Source organism: Muscardinus avellanarius (genome assembly GCF_963383645.1).
Source record: "Muscardinus avellanarius genome assembly, chromosome: 1".
In the NCBI taxonomy this organism is placed as follows: domain Eukaryota; kingdom Metazoa; phylum Chordata; class Mammalia; order Rodentia; family Gliridae; genus Muscardinus; species Muscardinus avellanarius.
In genome coordinates, this window is record NC_137786.1 from 145,157,471 (window position 1) to 145,170,608 (window position 13,138).

The window sequence follows — 13,138 nt, forward strand, 5'->3', positions numbered from 1 at the left end:
AATAAAGAATAAAGCCAGGAGTGGTGGTACACACTTATAATCCAAGCATTCAAAAGACTGAGACCAGAGGATCATGGTTTGCGGACAGCCTTAGCCACTTAGTGAGGCCCTTTGCAACTCGGTGAAACCCTGGGGGTGTAGCTAAGAGGTAGAATGCCCCTGGGCTCCATCCCCAATACCACACACACAAAAAAATTTTTTTTAATTTAATTTAAAAATTGGGTGAGGGATATAGCTCAGAGGTAGAATACCCCTGGGTTCAATCCCCAGTACCACAAAAAAAAAAAAAAAAAGAATTTAAGGGGTTCAAAGAAGAGGTATCATTGATCTCTTATCAACTCTGTTCTCAGAAAAGAATTTCAAAAAAAAAATCTAAGCTAAATTAAATTTTAATTAAGAATGAAAAGAGCTGGGTGTGATATTGAATGCTTGTAATCCTAGTACTTGGAAGGCTGAGACAGGAGGATTGTGGGTTCATGGCCAGTCTCAGCTACTTTAGTGAGGCTCTCAGCAATTTATTGAGAAATTATTTCAAAAATTAAAATTAAAATTAAAATTAGGGCTAGGGGTATAACTTGGAGGTAGAATGTCTGTGGGTTCCATCCCCATCACTAGGGAAAAAAAATGAAAAATGAAAGAGGCACTGATATTACCTAAAATTTTACTGTCAAGAAACAACTGAGAGATATGGTTACTCCATTTTATAGGAGAAGAAACAGAGTTAGAAGTTAAAAGCTGGTCCAAACGTGCATAATCATCAGATGACCATGTCAAATTCAAACCTAAGTATCACTTAAAGACATAAACAACTATGAGAGGTATCTCTCACAGTCTAAATAAAAACATAAATGCATATATTTTTAGTTGATCTTCATGAGACATCTACCTTCCTCTTCCAAGTAGCTGGTTTTCATGTATTCATGCATTCTAGAACCCTTGCACAGAAGCAACAACCACTAGAATCCGTGAAGTATCAAGAGCTGGATTTAGGAACGCTGGCAAGAGTGAACCAGAGAGACCTAAGTATAAATACCAGTCTTAGTGCTTAACAGGAATCTCAGACATCTTTTTCTTCAAAGGCTCTAGGAAGGAGTTTCCTGGTAAGAAAGACTCTTTCACAAGGTTGTCCTGTGGGCTAAATGAATCCATTCATTTATCCACTCTACAAACACATATATTGAGTTTGGGGAAACACTTAACTAAACCACAATCCATTCATTCCTACTGTGCAGGAAAGAGGTTGTCCTGGCTTTAGAAAATGATATGGTCAAACTCCTAATACTAATGACAGAGACAAGCATGGTGTCACACACCTGTAATCCCAATACTTGGGAGGCTGAAACAAGAGGATCGATCACAAGTTCAAGAAAAGCCTCAGCAAGTAGTAAGACTCTCAACCTAGCAAGATCCTGTTTCAAAACAAAAATAAAATAGGGCTGGGGGTATAATTTGGAGGTAGAATGTTCCTGGGTTCAATCTCCAGTACCACCAAAAAATATGTGTGTGTGTGTGTGTGTGTGTGTGTGTGTGTGTGTACACACTAATGACAGAACCCCTGAGAAACAAGCATGGTATTTGCTAGCATTTGAGTCCTCTTATGAGATACTTTCAAATAGGATGTACCAAGTTCATTCACAATCTATTGAATAAAGAGGCATGTCTCTTTGGTGAGCTTTGTGATAAAGTAAACAAATGGCCCAGCCATTTAAGTGATAGCCACACACATTAGTCTTCTGCGTTTATCTGGGCCAGAGCAACCCTAAATGCACCAATAGATGAACCATTTCCCAGACTTCTTCCTGTTTCACTTACACCTTGGGACTGCTTTTATCCTTGAAATTAGTGACACTGGGTACGGTAGGCAGCTTGTAAAATGACTCTAATAACCTGTACTTTTTAGTGTTCATCCTCTTTATAGTCCCCCCACATGGAATAAGGCCGACATGCTAAGGAACTAAGATGCTACAGATAAGAGGAAGTGTGACTTCAGAGTCTAAGTCCTAAATGACATTGCTGCTTCTCCTCTGTGCCGTGTCATTTGCCTTTGGATGTGGTCAACTGCCACATGGTAAGATTCCCTTCAAAGGCCATGCAAAGGAAATAAGAGGTACCTCTGACCAATAGCCAGGAAGGAAATAAATCAGCAAACCATCATGTGAATAAGCTTAAAAATGGACCTACCCCAGTTGAGCCTTAAAATACCATCGTGACACTTCGAGAGCACCCTTGTGATACCCAGAGCTGAAGAACCCAGTTGAGCCACAACTGGATCTCTGACCTACAAAAACTGAGATGAAGGCTATGAGACAGCAATTTATTACACGGCAATGAGGATTTGATGCATTGGGTAGAATCTGTTTCATGAGTCTGATTTGTTATCTCAGATGTTTATTATATGCCAGTCCCTTCTTAAGCACTTAGGGTACATCAATAAGTAGACAAACATTGTTGCCTTTACAGAATTTGCAATCTGGTGAGCAAAAAGAGAAACAAGAAAAAAATACCAAGTAAATGCTCTGGTATATTTGAAGTTGATAAGTGTCATGGGAAAAAAATGGGAGAGCGTAAGAAAGATAGCCAAATGGATTTTAGGAAGAGGCATTCCACCAGAAACATCTACTATACAGGCCCCAAGGCAAGAGTATGCTTCACATGTACAAGAGATGGCATGGGGAGAATAGGAAGTAGGGAGAAGGCAATGCATAGGCCCTGGAGGTCACTGTCACTCTGAATAAACTGGCAAGCCAAAGAAGTGACAATAGCTGACTTGTGCTTTAAAAATCTCTCCACCTGCAATACTGAGTAGACAGTAAGAGAGCAAGAAGGGAAGTAACTGGGAAATGATAGTCTCCTAAGAAGCAGCCCCTATCTTTCTCTACAGCTGTGCTGGCCACATTCTACCTCAGCTCCTCACTGCTTCAAGATACAAACTACAGGAGTTACTCTGCCATTCTATTTAGGCTTGAAATCCTGGATGACAACAAAAGCAGAGGGCCATGTAAAGAAGAACCAGCCTCTACCTGGGAGAAACAGACTGAAGGCAGGATCTTCACAAACCTCAGATAGGAATGAGAGAAATAAGCAGTGTTTCCCTCTTAAGAAAGTCACAGTAAAGTTAATGCAAATTGTCTTCTCACTATTATTTCAATTTATAAGTCAATTAAAGGCTCTATAAAAAATCTAATTTATACTTCAAAGTACCAATATTTTCCACAAACCATGAATCTTTCCTAAATAATTAAGAATTTTAACTAGTTTCCACCTTGACTTTTTTAAAATTTACATAGCAATCAGCAAGTGTACAATGCAAACGGTTGGCCTCTGCTGCCCCCTAGTGAAATCAGCCTGCTACCTAAATTATAAAATTTTTAAGGCAAAATATTGAAAGGTAAATAAGGCTAAATTGGAATATTGTTGAAATGATCTTACCTCCCAGTACTCTGGAAAACAAAATTGCTATATATAAATTCATATCTTCTACCTACGACTTCCATACTCTTCTCAAATAAAAGGAGTATCTGATGTGTACCACCTTTCCATTTCAAAATTTCTATTTTCAACTACAAATTTTTATAAGAAATAAAAAAGCTTTTTTTTGGAGCACCAAAAACTGTAATCCTGGCAAATAAAAAAATTCTTTTAAGTGGCAGAATAGACCACAGGATACAACAATATAAAACTTTAGTCATATTTCTTGTCTTGTTTCAAAAGGAGATAATTTTGTTACAAAGGATGTAGTTAGGAAAAACTTTTCAATTGCTACAGATCCAAAAAATTCTAGACAGGTGAATCAATTAACACAGAGTAAGTGCTTTCAGGCATTAGGTATCTAAATCACTCTTTATTTAGCTAAGACAGAAAAGGCCAGATTCCTCCAACCTTAGCTATTTTGCTAATGAATTCATTTTTCTACATTCATGTATTATAGTTCAGTTCCAAAAGCAAACACTATCTGGCAACCTGCTTTTAATTACAGCCTAACACAGGATTTTAATTAGTTTCAATTTTTAATTTAGCCTTTATTCAACTCAATTATTCAGTCTCATGGCCCACAAAACTTTCTAATTATCTCTAAGCCCATTAATGGCAACTTTTAAGCTGCCAAAAGAAAAAATAAGCATTATATATGCTAACCTTTCCATTGCTTATATATCTTAAATAATCAACCAGGACTTATTTAATTGGTTCTAACTGGTTGAACAGATTTCTACTTTGAAAATCAATGACCATGTAAAGCCAGGCTTGGCGATATATACCCGTAATCCTAGTACATGAGTGGTTAAGAAAGGAGGTTCACAGGTTTGAGGCCAGCACATGATAATTTAGACCCTATTTCAAAATAAAATAGAAAATAGAAAAGGGGGTTATAACTCAGAGTAAAATGTGCCTGAGTTCAATCCACAGTACCACACCCAAAAAAATTTTAATGATCATGTTAGATAGCTATATTAAAATATTTTAATTGCAGGCATGGTGGTGCACACTTGTAATCCCAGTACTTGGGAGGCTAAGACAGGAAGATTGCAGGTTTGCAGCCAGCCTCAGCTACTTTGTGAGGCCCTCTGCAACTTAGTGAGATCCTGTTTCAACATAAAGAATAAAATATATGTCCAATAGTCTTCAATAGAGAGAATTTTTAAATACTACTAAATGTATTCTATTAAGGAATCAGTCTTCGCTATCCACATCCACATGACTGACACATCTAAAAGGCACACAAGAAAACCTCTGGTTTGTATGCTCATGAGACACCATTTGCAATCTTAACTATCTGTGGTACCTATCTCTACAAAAATGCAGAGCTCATGAATACATGTACAAAATTCTACATGCCACACATTAACTAAGGAGAACTAAACAATGGGAAAAGATTTATTCCATCAACCACCACTAAGGACATTTCAGAATATCTCGGTATTAATAATCCAAACAAGTACCCCCATATTAAAGAACACTTTGACAGCATTCACCTTCTTATCAAATGAAAAGCAGGGAAGAAGGAAATTCTCTAAAACACACAATGTACTTAAACATATCGAAGTCAACCACTAAGCCAAGCAAGGGAAGAAGGGACGGGGAGGGAATGGGGTGGGAACTGGGTAGGGGTTAAATCGGTGATGTGTACATGTAAGTACACACAAGTTTTTTACCCCAATATGATGTATGAATATAATGCACCAATAAAAAATTTAAAAAATAAAATAAAATGAAAAGCAAAATAGATACTGTTTGACTCATGTCCCATTTTTCTTAGGTCTCAGGAGAAAACAAAAATCTAAAGGCTAGTTTGTTTGAATTCACAAACACATCTTACACTGAACCCAATCCTAACTATTGCTCATTCAAGTATTATATCATTGTTCGCAACTGAAAAACTTACTTTTGAACGTTCTACCACATAAATCCTCTCTTCATATAGTCTGTTTAATATACTTTTATTGGTGCATTTGTAACCACACATCCTGACGTTCAGTGTGATATGGACACACACACAGCACTTGTCTTATTACATTACTGTTGCCTCTCTTTTTTCATAGTGGTCGACAGAAATGCACTTAAGCAAATTTATTTTAAAGGTAGCCCACAGCCGGGCGTGGTGGCGCACACTTGTAATCCCTGCGCTTGGGAGGCTGAGACAGGAGGATCACACAGGTTCGAAGCCAGCCTCAGCTACTTAGTGAGGCTCTCAGCAACTTAGCGAGACCCTGTTTCCAAATAAAATATAAAAAAGGTCTGGGAGTATAGCCCGGACGTAGAAAGCCTCTGGGTTCCACCCCTAGTACCACCAAAAAATAAAAAAATAAAAATAAGCCGGGCGTGGTGGCGCATGCTTGTAATCCCCGCGCTTGGGAGGCAGAGACAGGAGGATCACACAGGTTCGAAGCCAGCCACGCGCGCTGGCTTAAGAGACCCTGTTTCCAAATAAATAAAAAAATGTAAAAATAGGTCTGGGAGTGTAGCCCAGAGGTAGAAGGGCTTCCAGGAATCCCAGAACCACCAAAAAAATAAAAAAAATAATAAAAATAAATTAAAATAAATTAAAAAAATAAAAAGGCAGCCCACAAGGGAAACTTCAAATCAATCAAGACACTAACACATTCAAACATACCATATGAAAATTTAAAAATAACAGAGGACCTTTATTTGATAGGCTATAGAAGAACATGAAAAACCTTCATTTCAGCTAAAATAAGTCACCACATACAAAAATTATCCAAAACCATCCACAAACTGGATGAAAAAAAAAAAACACTAAATTCCAAAATGACTTTCTAGATAAGCAAGGAACAGAGAACATCTTCAAACCTTATGTGGGCACAGGGCAGGTGGAAAAAATAAAAAGTTCAAATCTGACAGAGACACACAGTATTGTTCACATGAGGACTTAAATCTTGGGTCTAAACATCTTATCCCTGAGAAAGCCTGAGAAGTTCATGGCCTACCTAGAAGCAACTGCTAGTCCTGTTAGACTAACATCAAAAATCTATGTAAATACCTTACCATTCTGTTTTGATGGAAAGGAGAATGTGAAGAAAATGTAAAAGTAAAGAAATACTCCATCTGTAGCCAGTCATAATTAAATAAGATGTAAATATTAATCGCGATAAAGTGATTTCCAATCTTTAACCATTATAAATATCAGTAAGGCAAGTATCTTTTGATAAGTACCAAATGCTATCCAGCAAACCAGTAGCTATTGATACTTCTACCAGCAGTGCACATCTTCCAGCTTCAATACAACCTCAATAGCACTCACATACCATGATTCTTTCATTCATTCAAATACCTTCCTTTGAGCCGGGCGTGGTGGCGCACACTCGTAATCCCAGCATTCGGGAGGCTGAGACCGGACGATCGCGGTTCGAGGAAAGCCTCAGCTACTTAGTGAGGCCCTCTGCAACTCAGTGAGACCCAGATTCAAAATACAGAATAAAAAATTGGGCAGGAGGTGTACCATGGAGGTCGAATGCCTCTGGGTTCCATCCCTAGACCCACAAAAAAAAAAAAAAAAAAAAAACCCTTCCTATGACATTTAGTCTCACATGACTGTGACTTTTGTTGTCTTCTTTCAAACAGTTTCCCCAGAGCTTTTAAGCAAATATAAGGTACTTATTGGAGGTGCAGAGAAAGGGAACATAGAAAGATAACCAAGCATTTGGGAATGGCCCTTATCAGCACTTTGAATTCTCACTAGGAAAAAAGAGAAAAGAGAAACCCAAACTATCCTGCTCTTTGTCAGAATCTATACCACAGAAATTAGAAGTACAAGCTATAAACCAAAGGCGTCAGGTGCCCTGGATTCAGTTCCTGGCTCTGTGAATCTCTGAGCACATAGTTCAACTACTCAAAGGCTTGGTTTTCTCATCTAAAAAGAGAGAGGTGATTAGGAAGCAATGAGACGGTGTTCAGTGAACAGTTCTGGTGACAGTTTAGAAAAGGTCAGTTCACACAAGAAACTTAAGTTAATAGGATATATTAATTTTTCTCAATACTAATCAAATCTCAGCCATAATGATTTACAACAGCTATAAAGCTGATATCAACCCACACCACAAAATGCCAAGCCAGCATTCACTTACCTAGTTCCTCTGTTTCTTGTCTGTCATTGGGGAAGCATGCCGTATTATTTAAATAGTACAGAAAGCAAAGAAATAGGACACACACCTACCTGGCAGTTCTACCTGCTCTGTGAATATACGTGTTGGCATCCTCTGGACAATCAAACTGAAGAACCCAGTTCACAGCAGGAAAATCTAAACAAAATGAATGTCGAGTCTTAAAGAAAATCAGTTTCAAGACCCGCCCTTGTATAGTATTTTGATTTACAATGTTGCTTGCCAGAACTTTCCATCATATCAAACTGATAGGTATCATCTTTAAACTCTACTAAAAATAAAGTTAATTATAAGAACCAAGAGATTGTAAACACTACACTCCTTTGGCAACATGAACTAAAATTAATGACAGTATTTGGATGTGAAGATTACTTCATAACTGACACACAGAGACAGATTGCTTTGTGTCAGGCAAATGAAATGCCCTGATGGTTAATAACTTTAAAAAGCTACTCTCCATGGGGTACCAGTGAACTATAAAACTAGGTTCTAAATTTAAATGTAGGTTTACTTTTCCTGCTAGTCCCCCCTCCTAGTTTACTGAAGTCTTTCTAGATCCCCCCTCCCTGATTCCTAGCAATAATTACTTCTTATTTCTAATTACAGCAATTTTCATTCATTTCCTAAGAATCCTACTCTGAACTTAAGAGAACTACTTCTAATCACCTATGATTTTTGCTGTAAAGATCTTAGCTAAATTTCCATTAGATAAAAAAAGAAAGAAAAAAAAGGACTGAGCAAAGAAAAAAAAAAGAATGCTAGAAGATAGGACAGTTTTGATGCTTTTAAGTATCCTTAAGGAATACAATCTACTCAAAAGGGTTAAAATTTAGTATGGGGAGAAAGTCAAGAGAAATACAACAATTCTCTCAAAACCTGATGGAAGAGCAGTTTTCAGGGCTAAAAAATGGTGGAAAGCACTTGGGACTCACGTCCTTCCCTTATCCTGTACAGCTGGGTCTCTTGAAGGAAACCTTAAGTCTTATGCTGGAGAAAAGCTCCAGACCCCAGGACACCAGCTAGGGAAGAAGGCCACAGCACTGGAGTTAGAGTAACAGCAGGGAAGGAAAATCTGCATCCTGCCTAGGAGACCATGGTATTGACCTCCTTGCTAGGTTTCCAGAGAGCCCAAAGCAAGCTTAATTCTCAGAGACTCAGGTCCCTTCTCTGGAGAGACCCAGGACTAGAAGAGAGCATTTTGGGTCCTCCACAAAATGACCAACTTTGTCGAAGTCTCCTCAATGACAGCCACTAGTTAATAAGCCCCATACAAGTAAAATTCACTTGGAATGTTTTGGGTGCCTCAATACTGAATACAACACTGAGGGATTCAAGTTGCAAACAATTGAGAGATGCCACAAACATCAGAGAGGTAAAAGAGAGACAGCAGAAACCACCTGGAGAAGAAAATGTGAAGAAGAAAAAAAAAAAAACCTGAATGTCTTTGGAAAAAGAAAACAATTCCTCTACCAAAATAAGTGCTAAAAAAATTTTAATACCTAAAAATTTAAATTTTAAAAGTTGAAATATAAAGTCAAGAATACAGAAAGAATGAGACAAAAGAGAACAATAAGAGAAAAGAAATGGGAAACTTAAATCAAATAGGTCAAATAATCTTTCAGAAAGAGTATAAATAAAAGAAGGGAGGGGAGAATTTTTTAACAAGACAGTTAACTCAGAACTATACACACAAAAAAAAATGTATAACAATCTAACTATACTAATTCATTCAGCACTAAACAATTCTATAGGAAAAATAATAGCAATATCAAATGTGCACTTAGCCAAAGCACCAAGAATTCAAAGATAAATCTCTTGCAATGGAAAGACCTGGGGCTCCATTACACTGTTCAACATGGTAGCTCTTCAGTTCAATTAAGATTAAGTACAATTCAACTCATGCCTCCCTCTTTTCTACCAGCCCCACTGCAGGTGCTCAATAGCCATATGTGACTACGAGGTACAATACTCAACAGTCTGACAGAGCTTTTCATGATCATGGAAAGTTCTACTGAACAGCACTGGTCTAGACTGACAAAGTACAATGAATGCCTGCACAACTAGGGCCTTAGTAAGGTACATCATAATTAAGTGTCAGGAGACTACAGATAAACAGAAAATCCTAAGAATATCCAGGAAAAAAAGTTACCAAAAAGCAAATTTCTACAGAAAGCTGACTATTAGAAAACATCTATAAAGGGAAAAAAGAACTATAATGTCCTCTCTCATATATGAAAGCTATGGAGAAAATAGGAAAGAAAAGGGACCTCAAGAAAATCAAAAGGGACCAAGAGAGTAATGGAAAAGGAGTTGGCAGAGGGAGGCGAGGCGGGGAAAAAGCAGCTTGGGGATAAAAACAGACCAAATAATGTCATGTGTGGATATGAACGTATCACTGTGACTCTCACTATTATATATAGGAAAGGGAATTAGAAACACACTAGTGATATTGTGTACTTATATGTTTCACTTTGAATCTCACTCTGACATATAATTACAATAAACCAGTAAAGAAAAATAAAAATCTTTAAAAAATAGAACCGTGTTTCAACCATTAGAAAACCAGACGTGTTACATCTGCTGAAACATTTAAGAAATCAGAACTGGAAACACAGAAAACTAAGCAAATTTTGTAGCAATTAACTCTAAAAATACAAAACATAAGTGTGAGAAAGAAAACAGCACACTGCTTCCCTTAGCAACAAAGAATTATAGTCCGAACAATGTAAATACAAGATGTTTATCTAGCCAAGTCATGATATAACATAGAAAAGATGGAAGTATCAGAAGAGGGATGATTGTGAGAGAGGTAAGTAAAAAGTCTATGTAATTAATAAACTTGCCATGTTACAAAGTAGTAGTATAAAATTACTTAAGGAAATGAAACTAGACACAAAATAAGCATGTTATAAGTAGTTGCATGTAGGGAAAAAGGAGAGGTGGAGCAGGGCCTGTTCATTTTAACTAGTTTTTACCCATGTTCCTCTTTTATTGAAGAATGAAATTGAATAAAACGAACAAAAAGTTAGAAGATGCCAATGTATTCTGAAGAATTGTGGTACAGTAAAAATACAAGAGAGCTCAGGTTATTCATTGCACATTTTTACGATACAAAAATGAGAAGTTAAATTTCTATCATTATAAAAATTGATATGCTAACTGGATAAATGCATTCTATGTGACCTTCACATAAATGAATTGGATCTTTATATGTTAAATTGGAAAAATCTCAAGAGTAAGTTCTAGAATAGGGTATATAATGACATTGTATGAGCTTTTATAAGCCTAAAGTAACATCACGTATTGCTTATAAATACATTCACAAAGTACTTTTACTAAGCTAGAACTGAAGCTCTTAATACTTTTTGTGTGGAAGCCTGTGCTGTGATTCCCTTTTCAAAACATTTTAAACAAAGTAACATATAGGATTAAAAAAAACATAAAACATATCATTATTTTTACTGAACTAAAACATTAACACTATCTAGTTATAGGTCTGATAACCACCATAATATAAATATTCCAAGATATCTGTAAAAATAAAATAATGTATAATGAAAATGTGATTTCAACTGGGGAATCATGAGTACTACTGAAACTATGATGGTTTACTCCTTACATTTATAACACTAAATTTCAGTTAAAGGCTAGTGAAAATATAGAATGTTTTCCCCATCTCCATTTAGTAGTTCATAGACCTGCCATATTCTACCATAATACTCACTGAATGAGATGTGAAAAACCTTCAACTAAAATGTTACACTCCAAATTTATGACAGTAAACTGCCTGATGGAAGGAGGAGTTAAATGAGACAGAGTACAAAAGTGACTACATTAATTTCTTTAACAGAAACCAAGGAAAATATGACAAACCATTACTATCTGTTCACTGTGATTAGCTGGTATGTGATTTTCTTAATTTTTTTGAATGATCATTTTTTTAAAAAAATAGTTTTTTTGTACTGAAAATTGAACCCAGGGATCATTCTACCTCTAAGCTACAACCCTAGTCCTATTTTTTTTTTAAAACAGGGTCTCACTAAGTTGCAGAGAGCCTTGATAAGTTGCTGAGGCTGCCTACAAACCCATAATCCTTTTTGTCTCAGCCTCCCAGGTACCAGGATTATGAACACCCGCCACCACACCCAGCTAGAAGAGGAATCTTTTTTTTTCTTTTTCTTCAGTATTGGGAATTGAATCAAAGGGCCTTCTAACTCCAAGTATACCTCCAGCCCTAATTTCTATTCTTTATTTTGAAACAGGGTCTCACTAAGTTGCAGAGGGCCTCACTAAGTAGCTGAGGCTAGCCATGAACCACGATCCTCCTGTCTCAGCCTCCCACAGACTGTGATTATAAGCATGCGCCACCGTGCCTAGCCAGAAAAGGAATATTAAAAGAAATAAACTTAGTTCATAACAAGTTTTTGTTGACCTGAAATATTTGGTTCAAAAGTCAGTAATTGAAAATTAAAGTCACCACCGACTCATTCTCATCTGTTGTTCTTATCTCTAAAGTAGTTCTAATTGCTTCCATTCTTAACCTACCCCCACAAAGCCTATTAATACAATGGTTTTTTTTTTATACAGTGGGTTTTTTAATAAAATTTAAGTAGATTAAACATATTTTCAAAATTAAAATTAAAATGATGAAAAAATTAATTGAACTTCACTAATTTTTCTTAAGAGTTACAATACCAACACATTTCCAATTTTCAAAAAAAAATTTTATCCAGGTGTGGTGGCGCACACTTGTAATTCCAGCATTTGGGAGGCTGAGACCTGGAGGATCGCGGTTCGTAGACAGCCTCAGCTACTTAGTGAGGCCCTTTGCAACTCAGTGAGACCCTGTTTCAAAATAAAGAATAAAAAATAGGGCTGAGGGCATAGCTCAAAGGTAGAATGCCCCTGGGTTCCATCGTCGATACTGCAAAAAAAAAAAAAAAAAAAAAAGTCTTCATGTCTGAATTTTAACCCTCCTTTGATGATTTTCAGGCTTATCCAGATTCTATGATGTAATTAACATAAAATGACAGTAAAAGCACAAAAGAGGCAAATACTATAGAATTTTTCACTGACATCCTTACTATTTGAGACTATTAGATTTTCCAAAATACCTAAGTAAATTATGTTTCCCATGATCACTGAAATTTCCTCCTAAGGAGTTTTCTTACCCAGCCCCCTGGCTGCAATATCAGTAGCAAAGAGCACCGCAGCCTTTTTGCGGACAAATTCATTATAGACTTCCATTCTTCTCATCTGTTGCTGTCGACCATGGAGAGCAAGGATAGAAATACCAGGACGAAGCCGGCAGAAGACTCGGTACAAGTACTGAACCTAGGTATTAAAAGAAAGATGAATTCAGTATTCTGGATGGCAGCAGTAAATCTTACAAGGTGAACAGCAAAAATGTACTAATGAACACAAATTTCACCAATTATTGGGGGTGGGGGGGCACTGGGGATTGAAACCAGTGGTATTCTACCTCTGAGATATACCCCAGTCCTATTTTATTTTTATTTTGA

General features: G+C 36.8%; 1 protein-coding gene across 1 annotated transcript in view; it reads right to left on the minus strand.

Moving 5' to 3' along the window:
- DDX10 (DEAD-box helicase 10) overlaps positions 1 to 13,138 on the minus strand; it is a gene marked incomplete at its 3' end in the record, with an annotated part of 271,866 nt that overhangs the window by 228,497 nt on the left and 30,231 nt on the right. The window contains exons 8-9 of the mRNA XM_080716047.1: positions 12,788 to 12,950; positions 7,670 to 7,754 (exon numbers count right to left, since the gene is read on the minus strand). Of these exons, the coding sequence (XP_080572173.1) occupies positions 7,670 to 7,754; positions 12,788 to 12,950 (248 nt within the window). The remainder of the gene's footprint in view (positions 1 to 7,669; positions 7,755 to 12,787; positions 12,951 to 13,138) is intronic.